The 22,281-nt window shown below is 32.0% G+C and overlaps 1 protein-coding gene across 30 annotated transcripts in view; it reads right to left on the bottom strand.

Annotated features, from left to right (window-relative positions):
* The window catches only part of LOC111058361 (leukocyte elastase inhibitor), a 62,490-nt gene that overhangs the window by 6,000 nt on the left and 34,209 nt on the right, over positions 1 to 22,281 (bottom strand). For 6 of the 30 annotated variants that reach the window (XR_005573094.1, XR_005573093.1, XM_039442040.1 and 3 more), the window contains exon 8: positions 11,728 to 11,813. The exons of 16 other annotated variants lie outside the window; for them this stretch is intronic. Coding sequence is in view for 11 of the 14 variants with exons in the window: in XM_039442040.1 (XP_039297974.1) it covers positions 11,728 to 11,813 (86 nt within the window). In the remaining 3 variants the exon portion in view is untranslated. Of the gene's footprint in view, positions 1 to 3,522; positions 4,875 to 5,726; positions 5,925 to 11,727; positions 11,814 to 22,281 lie in introns of those variants that run through there. 8 more of the 30 variants (XM_039441948.1, XM_039441974.1, XM_039442035.1 and 5 more) reach the window with 4 other exon arrangements.

Raw genomic sequence — 22,281 nt, 5'->3', positions numbered from 1 at the left:
TGAAAAATATTAATTTCACTCAAATCGGTTCACTGATACTAATGCAGCAATTGCTCAAAATGCCGTCCTTCAACTTGATTACACAGTCTGCACCTTTCAATCATGGACCGTCGAACTGCTATAAAAGCATTTTCATCATCTTGAATGGCACCTGCTGCAGCAACCACTCTTGCCACAAGGTCTTCTTCGTTTTCTACTGGCGTGCTGTAAACAAGGTCTTTCATATGGCCCCAGAAAAAAAAATCTAAAGGGTTGAGGTCAGGTGAACGTGCGGGCCACGGTACTGGTCCACCCCGCCCAATCCACCGCTGACGATAGGTCATGTTTTTTTCGTACTGCATGCATGACCACTTTTCACCATTTAAAGATCAATATTAATTTTTTTTATAATTTCATGAAAACCGTTCTTATTACAGAAATATACAAGAATAACTTTCCTCCAAATTTTATTTTACATTGAAAAATATTAATTTCACTCAAATCGGTTCACTGATACTAATGCAGCAATTGCTCAAAATGCCGTCCTTCAACTTGATTACACAGTCTGCACCTTTCAATCATGGACCGTCGAACTGCTATAAAAGCATTTTCATCATCTTGAATGGCACCTGCTGCAGCAACCACTCTTGCCACAAGGTCTTCTTCGTTTTCTACTGGCGTGCTGTAAACAAGGTCTTTCATATGGCCCCAGAAAAAAAAATCTAAAGGGTTGAGGTCAGGTGAACGTGCGGGCCACGGTACTGGTCCACCCCGCCCAATCCACCGCTGACGATAGGTCATGTTCAGAAAGTCCGTAACAACATTTCCGAAATGAGCAGGGGCACCATAATGTTGAAACCAATTATTATATCTGTTTGCAAGAGGCACATCCTCCAAAAGTTCTGGTAGTATGTCTCTTAAAAAAGTAATGTACGTGGGAGATATATTAATATGAAATATTTTGATAGTTCATTGTGTTTCTTCACAGTCAACTTACGATTTCGCAAGAGCGCGGAGGAAGAAAATGATAGAGTTATATGCTTTGTCTTCTGACATACAAGAATAGCAAACCAACGTTGATCAGGTGCTGACTTGAAAACGTGAATCTCACTATCCTAGAAAGGTTGGAGAATGCCAAAATGACAGTAAATGCGTTTAGGTTCAGAATGGGTTTGAAATAACAACATTTCAAGTATCCGAACTGACTAAAATGAATACTAAAGCTGGGTTTACACCAAAGTTATAAACAAAATGTTAATAACTTAATCCTTATAGATTCTATTAGATTGAATGGAACTTGACAAACACATATGTTCATCATATGAATGATAAGTTATGTTCAATCTAATAGAATCTATAAGGATTAAGTTATTAACATTTTGTTAATAACTTTGGTGTAAACCCAGCTTCAGCAAGCACTGAAATAAAATGTGGGGTTATCTAGGTTAGTATTTAACATAATATTTAGGTTTATTATTTATCCACAAAAGACACATTTTGGAAGCAATAGATGATATGGTACTCCATCCATATTGCTTTCATACATACAAGATATTATTCAAGCTTGCAATCCTAATTTGATAAATAAGAATAAAGAACCAATAAGAAAATTATTTTACAAACATAATGAACATAAAAATGAATGAATGAATAAATAAATATAATAATGAATGATATAACTTAATGCTGATAATATAATAATAACAATAATACCAAATAATTACAATAATTTCAATTATTAATGAAATTTACAAATTAAAAGTTAATTGTAATGTGGGAAATGATTCTCAGTATTAATATTGAGTTAGAAAGATGATTATGTTGGATTTGTGTCAATTATATACAATAATACATCTTTAGGAATCTGCAAAACATGGATTTTCCAGAAAATAGAGACACTGATTCATGATTAAAGGGATTGATAAACTACAGAGAATATTACATACAAGAGGAAAGAAGAGATCTATCAGGGAAGAATAATTATTGGAAGGCCTTTACTGGGCATTATTCTGTCTTCTCAACAGAGCTTTTCTAAATTCCCCTTAAAATTCACCTTTAGACTTGTTGAATGAATCTATATTTCTCCACTCTCTCATTGAACAACTGAGGCGCCCTCATTAGTGTAAAAAGTGATTCCAATGAGATCAATGATATGTAGGAAATTATTTATAATAATATGTAGACACATTGAATTGTAATAACAAATATGAATTATTACATTATGATATTATGATATGTTTGAAAAAACTTAAGTATTTTAATAGAAGTAAAATAAAAACTAATCAGGTTAGTTTTAAGGGGATAAAGGAATCATACTTTCTGTCTCCATGAAAGATGTAAGAATCATACTGGATAAGTCAAGTTTTTAGTAAGAAATTGGAATAACAACTATTCAAGTAGGTCTATTTGAATGATGGACTTTAATGGAAGCCGTTATTTTATCATCAATTTTTGGTTAAAAATAATCATTATAATTGATACTAACTTGGAACTGGGGATTATGAAAAATATTAGTTTTAGGTTATTTTTGAAATTTAGAAGTAGATAAAATGATGATTTCCTGTTATGCTCTAATGGCACGCTTGTCAAACTTGAAATAAATATCATAGAAAAAACGGTTACTTTTGAAATGAGCAATTCTCTCATGTCATGTTTTCAAGTTTAGATTTGTTAGTATTGAGTTGTATTCAAGGTTTCACGTTAGGTTTGTAGTAGCCTAATATTACTATTTTGCTTTAAAGTGAATTAGACCGTATTCAACTAGTAATCCAATAAAAATATTGATATGATACAGTAATTCACACTTCAAGAGAGCATTGACCTACTTTTCGAACGAGTGATACATCGTCTGCTCTCAATATGAGCAATTCCGATTGTTGTACTTCTTATACTTTATAATAGGACGCTCTGAGAAGGGGTCTGTAAGTCAAGATTAGAACTGCAGCGAACCTGGTGGAAGATTGTCATACTGATTCAATTTTTAAATGCGGTACATTCAAAATGCTTCAACTCAACAACCTTGCAAAGCTTACTTTTTTCAGTTTTACATTGATCAATACAGTCTTTCATCCTGTTGCAAAGGAACTCTCACTCGTAGAATGAACACAATAAATTATTTACTTATTTTTAATGCTTAAATGAAATTAGTTCTAAAGTAACTCAATTACTAAAACATGATTGAAATCATTTAGGTACCTACACTTTGCATTGCACAACAGAATATAATAGTCTATTCTATAAACTATAAAGAAAAACTATATTTATACTGAAGTAGGCCTAGTAGGTAATAAAAAGTTACTGATAACCATGGTACCTATCCGCAGATACCGTACCGTATAACCAGTAAGTGATATGCTATGTAAATATTAAATGAATGTTTCTAGTGTGCGGTACCCATTTGGAACATTGATAATTTCTAGAGTATGGTACCGTAAGGTAGCCTAATCTCTGTGGAATGTCATGAAAATTAAATTTTAATAAATCAATGACATTTTTTTTCATGCACTGGCTCACCTTTCAGAGACAGAGGTAAAGGAATAACTGTAATAAAGCAATGTTTAATTTATTATCGTCGTTTATTGTTGAATATTATTATATTATCAGTTTTGGTCCATTTTATTTGGACAAAAACTATTTTTTCTCATTGACCTAATGATTAATGAAAAATAATGGCTGTGCAACATTTGAGGGACACGCATCACAAACTTACAATCACGAGGGCAATGGTGTAGATATGTTCCTGAAGGAACGAAGTTCGAGGGAAATCATGACGATCTGGAGAAATCCAAGCACATGTACCTACTATAGGCCTAATTATTTTCTCAAATCTGCTAAAATAATTATAGGACAGTAAAGTAGGATTTTTGGGATCAGTGAGGCGAGAATTATCTGTAGAGACTAATTATATTACGGTATTGCACAAAAAGAAAGCATATTCAGCTACTACTGAAATCTTTATATCTTAAATTTGTCTTCTGGGGATAGTTTTGTCTCTTGGAATTTTATCCATCCCTGTACAAGGGAGGCCTCCCTTGCTAGAGAGGGAGCAAGAGAAGCTTCCTGGCATACCTATGAAGATGACAACCCTTGTGAACAAGATTTGGTGAATCTTTTTAGTCAATTTTTAATAGTTACCGGTACTTAAATTCCAGTCATATTGTAGCCTACACTTAATAAGCTATTTATGAGAGACGATGACGGGTGCTGCACTAACATCAAAACTTGTTCAATTCCAACAGTCTAAACACATCAGCAGTCCACTGATGTTCAGTTCTCAGTTCTGTACGTATATCAGGTCAGTACCTAATGCATATAATATTATCCAAATTGGATAATATTATCCAAAAAAATAATTTGGTCCAAAAATTAGATTTTTCGCTCCAAAACGTAAGCAGACGCAGCACCCGACTTCAACTTACTTACTTCAACTACTACTGTAACATAAATACAACACATTTTTTATCACAAGTTTAGAGTCGCTTCTCGTATCCCCTCCGCCATAGCTCCTTGAAAATTAATAACACAAATTATACCGATAACTGGAATACTACATAATGAAATGAAATCATTATGACTGAGGTGTAGTGAACATTTTTATATAAAAAATTACCAAAAAGATACACCAGATCTTTTTCACGACAGTTGAATCTTCATGGTTGAGTCGGAAACTTTTCAAACTGCCCTCCATTATACCCTGAAATGCTTAATTCAGAGCTCATCACATTCACAAGTAACACTATCGCTGTAACTGTCATGCTCTCCGTTGGCATTCGGCGAGAACCGCCCGACAAACAACGATACGCAGCTCACCCGACTCGAGATCAAAAACATGAACGGGTGATCAGCTAAGAATTCCATTTCTTCGAACAACAAACTTTTATTTCGAAGAATTTGCGCTGAAACAGATATTTCATGTGCAAACTAAGTTCTCTTACAAAACTTTGATCATGAGTGATAAAATGTTATCATTAAAACTTTCACTTTTATCGGTAACTGGACATTAATGAACAATAATTCTGCAAATACTGCGAATAATTTATTGCTATTGAACAAATTTTAACCAAGCCTTAGAATATAGTTCTGATTGTTTGAAAGAATAATGTAGGCTAGAGTTATGTTAGAGTATTCTAGAGTTAGCTCTTTAAATATACTAAATTGATAATTTTTAGATATGAATAAATATAATCTGCTCCTAAATAGATTATGATCATAATATGTAATACAAAGCACAGTATTTATCTTTGGTTTTTTCGGTGGTATCCAATAAATATAGGTACCAAATAATAGGTAGTAGCCTGCAAGCTTTAATATTGAAATGTGAATAGAATTATGAACACTATTATAATAAGGAAAACACCTTCAAATACAAATTAACACCTACTATTAATATATTGGAAAACATTTGCAAACAGTCAGAGGTTATAGAAAGCTACCGAACGTGTTCGTAGATTTCCAATGGAATTTGAACTTGAAGCCTTGTGCATACCACTGCGAATCGCATGACGGCGACGGGAGCGGGAGCATTTTCAAGCAGAGCTTAAATGGTAGAAATCGTCCACTAGCCATCGCCGTAATGCGAATCGCAGTGGTCTACACAAAGCAGTCAGTTTTCAAAGCATAATAAGAATACATTATTATTATACAAAATAAAAAAATTAAAACTAATGTTCTATTACTAAAAATAGAGTTTTAGCATAATTGGAATCATGGACGGACATCATGCATGAGAATACTGTAATCATAAATACATTTAGAAATAAGACATAAATATCTGGATACTTTATCAGCAACTCAATGAATGAGTTAGCCTCTGAAAATGCCTGAGAATAAGGCTATGCACCCATCACACGTTTGAAGCCGTTTTGTAATGAGAAACATGAAAGGATGATCAGCTGTAAATTCCTCATGTCGCGGAATGAACAAGCTACGCTGAGCAAAGCCAATAGCTGAAACCAAATTACAATAAATCCTGTGATATCGAGCATTTAATCAATTCATTTTACAGTTATTGGTAGATCATATTTGTCTCTTCGCATCATTTCTATTTCTCAAGTATTGGAATAAATTATCCTCAGAATAATATAATATAGTTCCTCTTTGGTGCACCTGAGCAATCATACGCAAAGAAGCTTGGTCTAGAAAGTCGTTCACTTTGAATGGACAAAGTTGATACTCAAGATAAGATTCCCATCAAACTATATATGTTTTTGCATTAAATGAATGCACAGCATAATACTTGATGAGCAATAGCAGAAATTCAATGTGCATAAATTCTAATGAAAATAAGACTGCTACGAGTTTTAGCTGAATGCATTGCAATTCTAGAGATGATTGTGATTACAAAGATAGATTTAAAAATAATAATACTGAAAAAAAGATAAACGTTATAATAGAATATTAAAAATTTAATTAATACAGATTGATTGATTTGCTGTAAAAATTCTGCATAAATCATCACAGTAAGCTAAGCAGCAATTTAATTGCAAAATTATTGTACCTAGTATTAGTAAGGCATAATTTAACAACATATACAAATATACAAGTACAGTGACATTCAAAAACGTTCAAGCTGATTATTATTTTTTATTTAGATTCCAGTAGATACCATTTTAAAACCTACAGGCTAGAAATAGAATATTATTGCATTCATTAATTTATAATCGTGAATACAATAATATTGAGATAAGACTACAGGCTGAGCCAAAACCTTCCGTGAACCTTTTTTCCTATGGAGTTGAAAAAGGAGGAAGGACAACATTGATTGACAGAGAAAACGATTAGATAATAATGATATTTCATGAGCATTCATACTTTCAATTTGTTAATTATTTATTGTTTTTCCAATACTGTTTAGTGATACAAAATTGAAAATGAGTGGACGGACAATACTATCAATTACTATCACTAATAGCACCTTACAAATGAAAAGGATCAAAATTAAAATAAAAGTTCAAAGCTGGAAATAATATACATTATGAGTGATGTGTTTCACTAATACCAACTTATTATGATTTCATTGTATTCCACAAAAAAATGATAGAATGTAATTGAAAGACTAGAAAATACCTCTAAAATAGGTGAACACCTTGAATTCAGTAAAAGGCCCAAGATTTATATCTAATCTAGAATGTAATCACAGTATAAACAGTCATAGCCAAAAAACATTTTTGATTACTATAATTGAGTGGATAAAATTCGTTCCAATGTTTCAATAACGATTTGATACGCGCAATTAAAATAAGAAGAACCAGAGCCAAAATTAGATAAATGATATTTTCAAAGGCTGAATATACTTAATCCTATCTTGCCAAATCAGACTACAGTTATACTCGTATATTTTATTGTAATTTTATTTTTGCAAAAACATTTAAAATCTATAAATGATCAACAGTGAAAAATAGTCAACAGCAAATATAACTTAAAACTTATTTACTAATAATATAGAATGAATATTTTAAAATCTTACATTTTTCAAAAATATCAGATACGTTCTTAATAATTATTTATTATAGTAAATTACGTAATATTATTTTAAGTTGATAAAACTAGAAACAGTTACAGATGGAATTAAATAGAGAATGCATTTATTCAAATGCTAATTAGCTGTTAACCTAGTTAAATCCTAGCTGTTAACCTAGTTAAATCCTAGCTGTTAACCCTGTTGTCAATGTCTGCAATAGCAGAAGTCTTCGTGGTGATTTACAGCATTTATTTAGGATTTTCGTTAAATCATAATTATAAACTAGAAACAGTTCAAGTATTAACTTCAAAAAATTGGTTAGAATTAGGCTACCTGAGAACCGTAATAAAATAATTCAATAATGCCAAAATTATAGAAAATTAAAAAACTATAAGGAACAAGAGCAATAAGGAGGGCAATATAACATTAAACAGGTTATCATCATCGATGACTTCTATTACGAAATAGTTCTGTTTCGCCCTGCAACTATGTATTGGGGAATATGATGAATCACCTTACTTTTAAGCTGGTTACAAACCAAATTTTAGTAATAAGAATCACTAAAATGAACTGGCCAATCGATACTTGGCAGATTTTCACCAGATCTCCAACTAATAAAGGAGATTTTTGCTAATGAAAATAACATCTTACAGCATCTTTCCAGGCAGTTGTTATTAGAAACTTATGGAGTAGGAATACAAAATATAGTTTTTAGTAAAAGTATAGAAATGAATCGAATTATGACTGCCAAAGTAAGAAATACTAAATACTAATACTCAAAAAGACTACACACTAACAAACTATCTTTATAAAAATGCAACTAGCCTATAGGTGATGTTTTCTCAATAATTGATAAAGTCACTAAACAAGTGTAGTCTCTTAATAATTCATAATTTGACAATAAATATTATATATTCATGAGATTAAAAATATTATACGCAAATACAATACTAAAAACCATATGTAGGCCTACTATATTCACATTCATGATATAGAAATTCTCTTATAATCAATAAAATTTCGATAAAGCACAACTTATAATACATCATAATTTATAAAAAAATATGAATGAGTTCTGACCTTAGTCTGTTCCTTGATTCCTATTGTATTAATTTCATGTTCGAATGAATAAATAGATTAAACATTATAGTGTAGAACATTATTGAAGACTCATATGAATACTGTAAAGGCTAATGTTGGAAAAATGCATATTATATAGAACGCCCAAAAACAAAGCACGAGATATTACTGTGGTACGATCAAATAAACAAAATATAAATTGATTAACATGATTCCTGAACTCATTATATAATGGAATAGGAGTAAGAAGAGGAATATTATTGCTTATGGGTTAAGTAAATAATAATAATAGATGAATCGACAAAATAATAATTTTCTAAAAGGATACTGTATTCTTAGAGGCACGAAAATATCTCTTAGAACCTTGGTGATTGAGTGATTATATTTGAATAAATACTAGTGTTTATAGCCAATAATGTTTTCAAACATCAATATTCCAGATCGATTCTAAAAAAAAAATTTTATCACTGCCATAATTTGATTTTTTTTCTGCCATAAATCAACTACGGGGTTCTGGCTATTCAATTTACGAAAAACTAAGTGTGGGTTCAAGTCTGGGCTAGATTATTTTTGTACCAAATATAATTTACTACACATAAGACAAACCCATGATAACATCCATAAAAGATTAAGATCTGATTCATGGTGAAGAGTATCAAAGGTAAAGTAAAGTAATTTATTTTTCCTACAGATACCGTGAAAAGTGACCATTTCTGAGCTGATTGCAGGCCGCAAAGAATCACTTTTCCGCACTAATGCACAAAGTAATACTTTGCGTACTCCAGATTTGTAGCATGACAACGCAATGAAAATTATTCATATAATTTTGACGAGATAAATATTAAAAACTAATGAATAAATTATTAAGATTAAAAATTTGAAATTAAAATTTTTTAAAATTTGAAAATTTATAAATAGAAAATTATAAAATTTGAAAATTCAAATTTTTTAAATTTAGAAGAAAACAATTTTTTATTGAATTTTCAATTTTAAAATTAAATTTGTTATTAATTACAAAATCATACAGACAAACAAACATTGGATGGATTTCAGGACATTTTACCCATAATTACTCACTTTTCATAATTCAATGGTAACTGTAGGAAAAATTTAATGTGAAATACGTGCGCAAAGTTCCTTTGCTGCACTCAAGAAACCCTTCCGCACTCACCTACGGCTTGTGCGTAAACGTTTCTTTCGGTGCAGCAAAGTGTCACTTTGCGCACTAGTTGCACAAATAACTATACTTGTTTAATAGGGAATTTGGAACGGATTAAAAAATACGTCTGATGATGATATTTTCTGAACTTTTCATGAACTTTTTTGTAGAGCTGAATTGGGACAATCAAAGCAATAAGAAAAATTATTGGAGAGTAATAATAATCTATTGGAGAAGATATTTCGTTCCTGAACTTCTTAAAGATATTCAATAATTGGATGAAATATTTTTGTGAAATCAGAACCCGAATATAAAGTATAATTCAAGAAATTATAACCATTTGTCCTATATAATCTAGCTTGACTCAAATACATCCTAGCAGCCTGTATAAACATCAATTTATTAGTTGAATAAATTTGAATTAGATCTTTCTAAAACCCCTAATGAGATTATCATGAATGAAAAGCTGCTCAATAAAACGTCACATGTTAAAAAAGTTTTTTGAAAACTACTCAATAGTAGATTCAATCCCATGATTAAGAAAATAATACAGTAATGGTCGAATAAGATGCGGTATCCCATTCATCAAATGAAATGACAATAGTTACTTTTTCAAATTAATTAACACTCAGAAACTAGATTTAGAATATGTGATTCGATGAGAATATTAAAAAAGCTCTTCTGAAACTGATGACTTCAAACTTATCAAATTAATAATTCACATTTTCTGTGAAACGGATTTAAATATGGTGTATGAACAGTGTCACTCCCTTATTTGAAATTGGTGGGCCGCTTAAAAGCTAATATTAATGCCTTGTACGATTCGCATGACAGCGACGGGAGTGGGAAAATTTTCAAACCGTGGTTAGATGGTTGAAATCGTCGCCGTCATGCGAATTGCAGTAATATGCACAAGGCCTCCAACGACCAATCAATCAAATATAGATGCATCATACATGGATATCAACCTGAGCAAATATGGTTGTTCGACATTTTAACGGGCACGCATCACAACAAACAATTATTACACAGGGTGTTTCAGAAGTAATGTCGAAAATTTTAGGGTATTGTTCCTGGATGATAGGAGATTACAAATGTTGTATTTTAAGTGTCCAAAACTCAGCGGTTATCCTTACAGCTGCCATTTTGTTTTTTTCACTTAGGAATTTTTATCTCAAGAACGAAATGATGTATTGATCTGCAATTTGGCATGAATATTTATGCTATGAAGACTCAACTTTAAAAACTTTTCCATGTAAATTTTCAAAATGGCGGCCATTTAAATATTTTTATTGCAAATTTCACGAAAACCGTTCACTTTAGAGAAAATTTACAAGAGACAAAAAAGTTAGCACATTTTATCAAGATTTCAAGGATACCTTATTTATTAAGATTGGTCAATGAATAACAGATAAATTTTTCATTTTCGTATTGCATGCATGACCACTTTTCACAATTTTAACATCAATATTCCATTTTAAATTCCAACTGTATTCAAGATAAAGCTTTGAAACTCGGTATGGCTCCATATGGCCATCCAGTGATTTTAAAATGTTTTTCAGATGATCTTTTTTGTTCATGATCATTCATGCTGTACGAAAATAATCAATTTCTCTGTTATTCCCTGACCAATCTTAACAAATGAGGCATCCTTGAAATCTTGATAAAATTTGTCAACTTTTTTGTCTCTTGTAAATTTTCTGTAAAGTGAACGGTTTTCGTGAAATGTGCAATGAAAAAATTAAAATGGCCGCCATTTTGAAAATTTACATCAAAAAGTTTTTATTTTATTATTTTTAATTTGAGCCTTTAAGTGAAAAAAACAAAATGGCAGCTATAAGGATAACTGCTGAGTTTTGGACACTTCAAATACGTCATTTGTAGTCTCCTATCATCCAGGAACAATATCCTGAAATGTTCGACACTACTTCTGAAACACCCTGTATATGACGCAGAAATGATGAATTATTCACAACTCGTCATGATCGCTGCCATGCTCTCCGTTGGAATTCGGCGAGAACCGCCCGACAAATAACGACAAGCAGCTCACCCGACTGGAGATCAAAAACATGAACGGGTGATCAGCTATGAATTCCATTTCTTCGATCAACGAACGTTTCTTTCGAATTATTTGCGCTGAAACAGATAATCCATGTACAAACGAAGTTCTCTTACGCATAAACATTTTGAATCAGTTCGGGTTTGGAAATATATTTTCTTCATATTGAGCCACTCTCAAGCCTCTGCTCGCTCATATATCAAAGTTGATCATCTTCTTCCCAATTGTAATGATTACTTATAATCTGAAGTCGTTCCAACTTGTCTATATACTAAATTCTCATTACATTGATGACGTTAATTGAAAAATCAATTGAAAAAACTCCTAACTGAAGATTTATTCTAATAACAATATATCGGCAATACATTTGATACCATTATTAAGATTATAATATCCATCATGGAAAAATAATTCCTTCTATTTAGGTTGCATGTTTTTTCTGAGTTATAGGAAATTAAAATAATCCTGCATACCAGACTGCTATAATACATAATAGTTCCAGCAAGCATTCTCAACTATGAACGAATCGAAGTTTTAGTTTTTGACTACTTAAATGAATCAATCAAATATTCGTAATATTTATAACTAAAGGGTGAAATTTCATGCTTCTTGAATTAATATATTATTCAAGAATAATATAATGGAATATAATCATGATAATATGATTACATACACTGATAAATACACTGAATTAAATAAATTAGTCATTCATCTGCAATAATTAAATAGTTTCATTTTAGAATTAATTATTTAACGGACTGTTTTCATAGACAATAAAATTGCCAATGAATTGATAAATTGATAATGTTATGTTATTGTTCATATTAACTGATGAAGATTGTAACAAAGAATACAAATTTATTTTTATAAAAAACATATAAATAGAAGACTAATATTGGTGAATACAGAATAATTAATGAAGGCGTTAGAACCAAAAATACAATAAACCGATTGTGAATAGCATTCAAACCGCGATATTCAGAATTCAGTTCCTCGAATACGAATGATAAACACAAGCTATCCTACCTATTTGTAAGGACAAGAAAATATTGAATCGATCGATTAAATGAACTTAAGGGTTTTATAAATATTTGATCTGTCAATGAATTACAGTGATAAGCTGGTCGAATTAAGACACACCAATGCCTACGCCACTATTCACTATAAGGTAGCCCATGCTTTTTTATGTGAAATCACCAGGGGTTGCACAAAAAGCCTCACTACTGCAAATAGGAGCTCAAATGTGAATAATCTATAATAACCACTACACAAAAACGCTCATGTCAAACGTGATGAAAACCACAAAAACCAATTTGTTGTATAGTACAGATGACATCACAAAACAAAATCTCAAGGAAAAGCAGTAAGGTAATAAAAAGGAAGTAACTAGAAAGGATGATGACTTTAACACCTGCAGAACTACAGACAACTTGAAAAGAGGATATAGAATCAATAAGAGTATCAAATTCAAGTGCCTTATACATATCTTACTAAAAACAAGATTGTCCATTATAATGTTCAATATGAGTACAATTCATGAGTAATAATATGGTGAGAAATTAAATTAGTTTAAAATTAAATTGAGCCTTTTGTGTAATTAAATACTATACATTTTCTATAAATTTCTGTAAATAAATTTTCTGTAAATTTTCTATACAGTTTATAAATTTTACAGTTTCCATGAGATGCTCTAGTAAGTGGAATCTAGTTATGTGTAGACACTTACTTGAACCTGTTTCCCTTGTAACTGTTCAAGTAACGTACATGTCCATACGGTTCAAGCCACATGACTTCTGTATCCTCTGTTTCTGTAGAACGTCTACTGGAGTCATCAAGCATTAATGTTTAAAATATGGTTCAAATTTGAAGTTGAAATCCAAATTATCTTGAAAGGATATGAATTGTCGTAATATGATCTCAAGAGTTTTATAAAATATTATTTTTTCAGGTAATGGATGTTACAAAAAGAGTATGCATATTTTGAAAAAATCGACCAAAATTATTATTAAAATTATCAGATATCTATCCTCGCTATCTTTGAGCTAGTTAATGTTTGATAGTATTAAAATTAGTTAATTATGAAATCAATCAATGGTTATTACGTTAACAATCCTTATGTTTATTGAAATACTTTGGAAAAACGGATGTTAGTCACTATGAACGTTGAAATATGATAAACCATATGTTTTCGTTGTCATTGATTCATTCATAAATATCAAATGTTGTTGATCCGTTACTAGTAGAAAGTCATGTTCAATTTTATTTGATTAAAGCTCTACAAATGAAGAGTTTACTTATTTCAATTTAATCAAATAAAATGCCGACAAAGAAAAGGACAAAAACGATTGAAAACCGTAACTACGAAGAAGATAAGATGGAATCACATATTGACAAGTTTCTCAAGCAAAAGGAATTATCTATCGACCCAGATTCACCTACGGCAGAGAGAGAGTGGAAACATTGGAAAAAGACGTTTGAAAATTTCTTAGAAGGAACGACAACCAAAGACAAAATGAAAATATTTGTAAACTTTTCATCACCTGCTTTATACGAAATTGTGGAAAGCTATACTTCATATGAAGAAACTATATCCATGTTGGAAGATATGTTCGTTAAACCAAAGAACGAAATTTATGCACGATACTGCCTTGCTAATGCAAAACAACAAATAGGTGAGTCCATTGATCACTACTATTCTGAACTAAAAAGATTAAGCTTATCATGTAACTTCACTAGAGTGTCAGCCGAAGAAAACAAAAACGAGCATATGCTCTTGTTTCAGGGTTATGTTCTATTGAAATTAAAGAGAAACTTTTTCAACAAGGAGATTTGAGTCTACAAGAAACCGTTTCCCAAGCACGTGTTCTTGAATCCGCAAAAACATATGCCGACTCCTTTAAAAGTACTTGTTATACAAACTCTGTTGAAGAAAATAAAAACATAAGCTTGAGTGAATCTTTCTCAGATGTTAATGCTGTAACCCAAAATCGACAGGCAATTGTAGAGAAATCCGTTCAATGCCAACGTTGCGGATATAAAAAACACTCAAATTCTCAAGAATGTCCTGCAATAGGAAAGACTTGTCATAAATGTTCCCGAATTGGACACTTTTCCCATGTGTGTAAAAGTAAAACGCTCAAAGAAAAACTAACTACGTCAACTATTACTGCAGCTGGTATAGCCAGTAATCTTTCTAAAGCTACAATTATTGTTTCGGTGAATGGAATAAATACACCAGCTCTTATTGATACCGGAAGTGTTGCCAGTTTTATTGATGAAAAATTTGCAAAAACAAATAAATTTAAAACTGCATCAGATTCTTGTTTTATAAGATTTGCATCTGTTCAACATAACACCGCTACAAAAGCATGTGTTTATAGCAATATTGTGTACAAAGGAAATGAATACAACAATATTAAACTCTTGGTATTAAAAGAATGCTGTTGCAATGTGATACTTGGTCACGATTTTTTGATGAATCACTCTACAATAAGTTTAGCATTCAATGGTAATAAACAGCCTCTTGTAATAGATAATAATTCTACAACCACACCACCCTTGAAAGATTGCCTCTTGGTGGAGGCCATGATAAAACCATGTTCCCTTTTCAATGACTTGACTCCCGATTGCCACCCAATAACTACCCGATCCAGAAGACACCCACAAGATGACTATGAATTCATGAAGAATGAGGTCAATCGCCTCCTTACAGAAGGAATAATTGAGGAAAGCCAGTCCAGTTGGCGTGCCCAGCCTTTCATTGTAACCAATGGACAGAAGAAACGAATGGTCATAGACTATTCACAGACTATTAATAAATTCACAAATTTAGACGCATACCCTCTCCCATTGATCGAAGATCTTGTAAACACAATTGCCAAGTACAACATTTTTAGTACTGATTTCAAGTCAGCTTACCATCAAATACCGATTCTTGAGAATGAACGACATTACACTGCCTTTGAAGTAGGCCGAAAACTTTATCAGTTCAAACGAATACCATTCGGAGTAACCAATGGAGTAGCTGCCTTCCAACGTACAATAAACGGACTTATAGAAAGAGAGAATTTGAACGACTGCTTTGCCTATTTGGATGATGTTGTCATTTGCGGTTCAGATCAAGAAGAACATGACAGAAATCTTAAGAAATTTCAACAAGTAATTGAATTGTATGGCTTGACTATAAATGAAGAAAAATGTAAATTTTCAAAAAAATCATTGAAGTTCCTTGGTATGAGATAAAACATGGAGAAATTAAACCTGACCCAGAACGCCTTGCACCACTCATGAACTTTCCACCCCCAAGAAATGCTAAAGAAATGAAACGACTCATGGGATTACTGGCTCATTACTCCCGATGGATTAAAAACTTTTCTCAAAAGATTCACCCCCTTGTCCACATACAGAAATTCCCTCTATCTCAAGATCAGATGGAAACTTTGGAATTGTTGAAAAATGAAATTGCTTCCGCGGTACTGCTCTTTGTTGATGAAAATGTACCATTCATAATTGAGACAGATGCATCAGATTTTGCAATTGGTGCAACATTAACACAAAATTCTCGACCAGTAGCCTTTTTCTCACGAACTTTGTCCCAAAGTGAAACCAGGCATTCAGCTGTTGAGAAAGAAGCCTATGCCATTGTGGAGTCTATAAGAAAATGGAGACACTATTTACTACGAAAACAATTCACTTTGATCACTGACCAAAAATCAGTCACATTCATGTTTGGCACTCAACACAATAGAAAAATAAAAAATGAAAAGATACAAAGGTGGCGCCTAGAATTATCTGAATACAAATTCAACATAGTCTACAGACCTGGAAAAGAAAATGCACCAGCTGATGCACTCTCTCGTATATGTATTACAGCTGGTTGTTCAACATTGAACTCAGCTTTGGCAAAATACCATGATGAACTTTGTCACCCTGGTGTAACTCGTTTCTACCACTGGCTCAGAATGAAAAATCTCCCCTATACTGTAGATGATGTAAGGAAAATTTGCTCCAATTGTGCAATTTGCTCTGAAATAAAACCACAGTATATGAAGACAAAAGGAAATCTCATAAAGGCAACAAAACCTTTTGAACGAATTAATATGGACTTCAAAGGACCCGTACAATCAAAAACAAGAAATAAATACCTACTGGTGATGGTTGATGAGTACTCAAGATTCCCTTTTGTATTTCCTTGTCCAGACATGACTGCGAGAACAGTCATAAATTGCCTGGTCTCATTAATATCAATGTTTGGCCTTCCAAGCTATATTCACACAGACAGAGGAACATCCTTCATGTCAACTGAGTTGAAGAGCTTTCTTGGCTCAAAAGGGATAGCAACTAGTAGATCAACGCCTTACAATCCGAGAGGGAATGGTCAAGTAGAGCGATATAATGGAATTATATGGAAAGCAATAACACTAGCTCTAAGATCACGAGGACTTGATTCAAATCGATGGGAGGAAGTGTTGCCTGATGCACTTCACTCTATTCGATCTCTTTTGTGTACTACAACAAATTGCACCCCTCATGAACGAATGTTCCTACACATGAGATCCTCAACAAATGGACAGTCACTACCATCTTGGCTAATGAGCCCAGGACCAGTTTGGCTGAAGAAAATGAACCGAAATTCAAAGCAAGATTCATCAGTAGAAGAAGTTGAATTGATTGAGGCAAACCCAGAGTATGCTCACATTCGTCGCCCTGATGGACAAGAGTCCACTGTGTCGCTCCGTCATCTTGCCCCTAAGATAACACGAAAATCTATCCGGGTAGAATGATATGATAAACCATATGTTTTCGTTGTCATTGATTCATTCATAAATATCAAATGTTGTTGATCCGTTACTAGTAGAAAGTCATGTTCAATTTTATTTGATTAAAGCTCTACAAATGAAGAGTTTACTTATTTCAGATCTCAAGAGTTTTATGAAATATTATTTTTTCAGGTAATGAATGTTACAAAAGAGTATGCATATTTTGAAAAAATCGACCAAAATTATTATTAAAATTATCAGATATCTATCCTCGCTATCTTTGAGCTAGTTAATGTTTGATAGTATTAAAATTAGTTAATTATGAAATCAATCAATGGTTATTACGTTAACAATCCTTATGTTTATTGAAATAATTTGGAAAAACGGATGTTAGTCACTATGAACGTTAAACTATGTCAGGAAATGATTAGTAAATCTATATATATATAAAAGTGAAATGGCACTCACTCACTGACTGACTGACTGACTGACTGACTCACTCACTCACTCACTCGCATAACTAAAAATCTACCGGACCAAAAACGTTCAAATTTGGTAGGTATGTTCAGTTGGCCCTTTAGAGGCGCACTAAGAAATCTTTTAGCAATATTTTAACTCTAAGGGTTGTTTTTAAGGGTTTAAAGTTCGTCTTTTAGCATGTATATTCTTCTTCTCTCAATCTCTTAATTATAATTGAAATTTCCATATCATATGTTACTATAGAACTATAATCTAGATAGAGTACCTCTTCGAAACAGTTGTTAACTGGCAACTAAATTAATAATTTTGTCAGGTAGGCATTAAGTTGAGTTGACTTTGTTAGGTTGGCACCAAGTTGGAGATTTAAATGCATTTATCGCGGAAAAATTGATTGGGCACTGCTACTTCAATCCTGGGAATATTATATTTCTAGCCGTCAGGCTCGCTTCGCTCGCCATATCCGTTTAGCCAGACGTTTAGTCTGGACCCCCGACTGGATTGTCCTAACATATGATAAAAATGCTCAAATGGAAAATGCAGGCGAACGAAGCAAGCCTGCTGATCTCATTCTTTGACGACCCAGTCGGGGGTCCAGGGGGCGGAGCCCCCTGGCTAGACGGATATGGCGAGCGAAGCGAGCCTGACGGCTAGTTATTAATAAGATTAATAATATAATATCGAATGACCTAGCTTCCTAATAAGATTAGCATATACATCCATCTTCACTATAATATTATTTAATTTTGAATATTACTTATTTAATATTCTATTCTAAATAGTATTGTTATTAAATATTACGGTATTGAAACTATGTAAGGGATTTAATCAATCGTTATTTATACAGTATAAAAATACTTGGGCGAAATCCGAAACGAATGTTAGTCACTGTAAACGTTAAACCAGAACGAATTAAATCATATCACGTTGTACTAGTTATCAAGTAGCAAAATATAAACTAAAAGCTGAATGAGCTATTTGTTCATCAACAGAACATCAATAACGTCAACTGTTAAAATAGTGATTATTACAATACAATTATTTAATTACGGATTACGGAGTAGGCGACCAAGAGAGTAGTATTTTGAATGGAACGCCATTCGCATATACACATTATAATTCTTTGAGATAGAATGTGAAGAAGATATACGCGTACAAGGACTGAACAAGGACATTTTTTCTTATTCTGACGGTGTAATTTTGTGACAGTTGTTCAATGATATTCAACAGTATTTTAAATTATTGTTACTCTTCTTTGTATTTATACAGTGGGAGCCATTAAGTGGTAAATTATAATAAGTAGTTATTATCTAAATTTGATATTGAAGTTATTGAGTATTATCAACATTCTTCTCTCCCAATTGAATTCAGGTATTGAAGCATTTTACCATCTCCACATCCTAATAAGGCTATATCAAGGTCTATAAATACAGGTCATGACACTCGTGTTCCTTATGGAGCGGCCATTATGTGGGGTCTTCATGGCGGTACATTTAAAATTCCAAATCTGATCATAACAAAATCATGCATTATGCTTTTTAAAAACAATATTCTGGTTCGGATAATATGAAAATTCAGGTTTTTGATTTTTTAATAATGAAATTTCAATAATTTATTTATTTATACAATATGACAATTTCCACTGAGTCTAACAAGACCCATAGTGGTACAAAACAAAATAGCACTGTACATGAATAAACTATGAGTATTAATGTAAAACTAAAATTATAATAATTTTTAATTAAAATAATAATTCATTTTTTTAAATTAAAAATTGTTCTTATTATTGTAAATTGTTATGATTCATAAGGCATTGGGACAAAAGGCTAACCTCAAAAACAGTTTAAAGTTCCCAATCAATTAAATCTAAAAATCAACAATAATTCAGTTCCTATTTGGAATCTAAATATTATTATTCTGTCGGAAGAATTTAATTTACAATTCAAAGCCAAGCAATATTCCTTGAACAATATAACAAAATAACACATCATGTTGTTCAATTTATAATGATAACAGCTGATAAATTTGAAAATTGTTGAACTAGAACCCCATAAAATGGCGATTTTGCAATGCATCACGGGATTGTGTCATGACCTGTATTTATAGACATTTGGCTATATGATCGATCGAAGCTCATATGATACATCTGATATGATCGAAAAGATAAAGAGATCAAAAACGAGAAGAATCACACAAAATAGAACTTCAAATAATCCACTTGCTTAGGAATTAATAATGCAGTTCACGGAATCATAGCTTTCCAATGATAATTCGCAAAGTTTGAAAGGCTTCAAGAATATATACAGAAATTGAATCACCAAAAGAGCAATGAAAGTAAAGCAATTTCATTTCCATAAGCATTCCATGGAATTTCAGTCAAGATTGGTTTCCCACCACTAAAATAGATTGCACATTTGTACATCATTCAGCTATTTTGAAAAACCTTGGATAACGATTTTATTCTGTTGAGAATATATTGACATTTTAAGGTGAAATAAAAACGATATTGTCAGTTCCACATAATTTATTTGAGCCAAACTCAAGTTTCAATGCACTTAGGCTCAACTCACACTACCTCGACTCGAATCGTACGACTCCAGTCTCTCGACCTTACGACTTTTTCGCTCATTGTCACTACTTCAGTTCCATGCTACTCTATTTTCTAACCATACTTTATTAAAAGTATAAGATCTAATTCGTCACTAATATGCATGTAACAAATTTTATAATAATTATTATGAATATATTGTCTTATCTCAAATGATAAAACATCACTTTCATAAAATATAACCTCACTTTCATTGAAAATGCACGGTGCTATGCAACTCAAGTCGAGGCTCGACCAACATGTCGAGTCGACGCTCTTCTCAGACTCACAGTCAAGAGGTCGCGGAGACTAGAGTCTACTGGTCTAAGAGTCACCATTTGAAAACACATGCTGCGTCGATAAGGGACTGGAGCCGCAGTCTCTTCTCGACCTGAGTCGCGTAAGTGTGAGTTGAGCCTAGGGCATCATCTTCAGTGGTCTTTTTGGTTAGAATCTAACCGAAGTCTAACCAAAAAGACTACTAGAGATTAAGCCTTAGTGCATTGAAACTCAAATTTGGCTCAAATAAATTATGTGGAACTGACAATTTCGTTTTTATTTTACCTTAATATGGAGGAGCACAATATCTCTGTTCATAGTGTAAATTATATTGACATTTTATTGCTATTGTGAAACCTAAATCTGTTTGAGGTCGTATAATAAACCTTGGCTCTAGTTCATTCACACTCCTATTAACTTGATTATACTACTAGGAGAATAGATTACAGACAACAAGTACTTACATGCATCAAGTTCAGCTTTCTCAGACAGAGTCCTCCATTCTGAATGGTTTCTTATGGTGTTTATCACGATTTTTGTCAAGTATGTTATTTTTACATATTATTTTTTCCTTAATAAGAGATTAATTTGAACAATATTCATGACAAAATTAAATATAATGGATGCTAATGTTGTTATTATACTGAAAATACAATAAACAGAAGAATCGAATAAAAATACTTGAAATTGTCAGAATTGCCTATTCATTGGAAAATTGAGAAACAACTTCATTTAAAAATATATTTTCAAATGTCGAGTTACAAGAGGCCGTTGAATTGAGATAATTGGAATTTTTACAGGCATTATAAAAATAATGGCTAACAATAACTGATTTCAAAATAAGATTTGAATAATATGATAATCATAAAAAGGAGATCAAAAATAGTATAACATTACTGAATTATTTCACTTGAGTTTCAAATAGATTCTCATAAAATGGCTAAGATTAGGCCTATAACTGAGCTTGAATGTATTATCACTAAATTAAGTACCAGTATAATTTGAGTATAATTCTATGTCAATGATCATTACTGCCATAGCCACCTCTAGTAACACATTATTCTATTAGAGGTGGATATGTTATATATTGTAAAGTCCAAGATTATATATGTATATATTCTATAGTCCAAGATTCAGAAGATCAACATAATATATACATGCTTTCAACTATAAAAGTGTGAGAGAATAAAAACATAAACATCTCTGGAAAGGATAGCTATTTATACAGCAGTCAGAATATCCATTCAAGGACAAACCTGGATAAGGAAGGAGAGAAAACGTATTTACAAGAACCGGGGAAAAGGCAAGCAGAAGCAGTAGAAAGCTGAAGCAACCAGATGCAATTGAGAATTATAATAGTATTAGAATTATAATTTGTTATTTGATTAATATTGTAGATAATATTTTTTGTAATTTGGCCAATATTATGGATAATAATTATGA

The sequence above is a fragment of the Nilaparvata lugens genome, chromosome 1 (genome assembly GCF_014356525.2).
Source record: "Nilaparvata lugens isolate BPH chromosome 1, ASM1435652v1, whole genome shotgun sequence".
NCBI lineage: Eukaryota > Metazoa > Arthropoda > Insecta > Hemiptera > Delphacidae > Nilaparvata > Nilaparvata lugens.
This window is presented reverse-complemented; position numbering and strand designations above follow the sequence as displayed.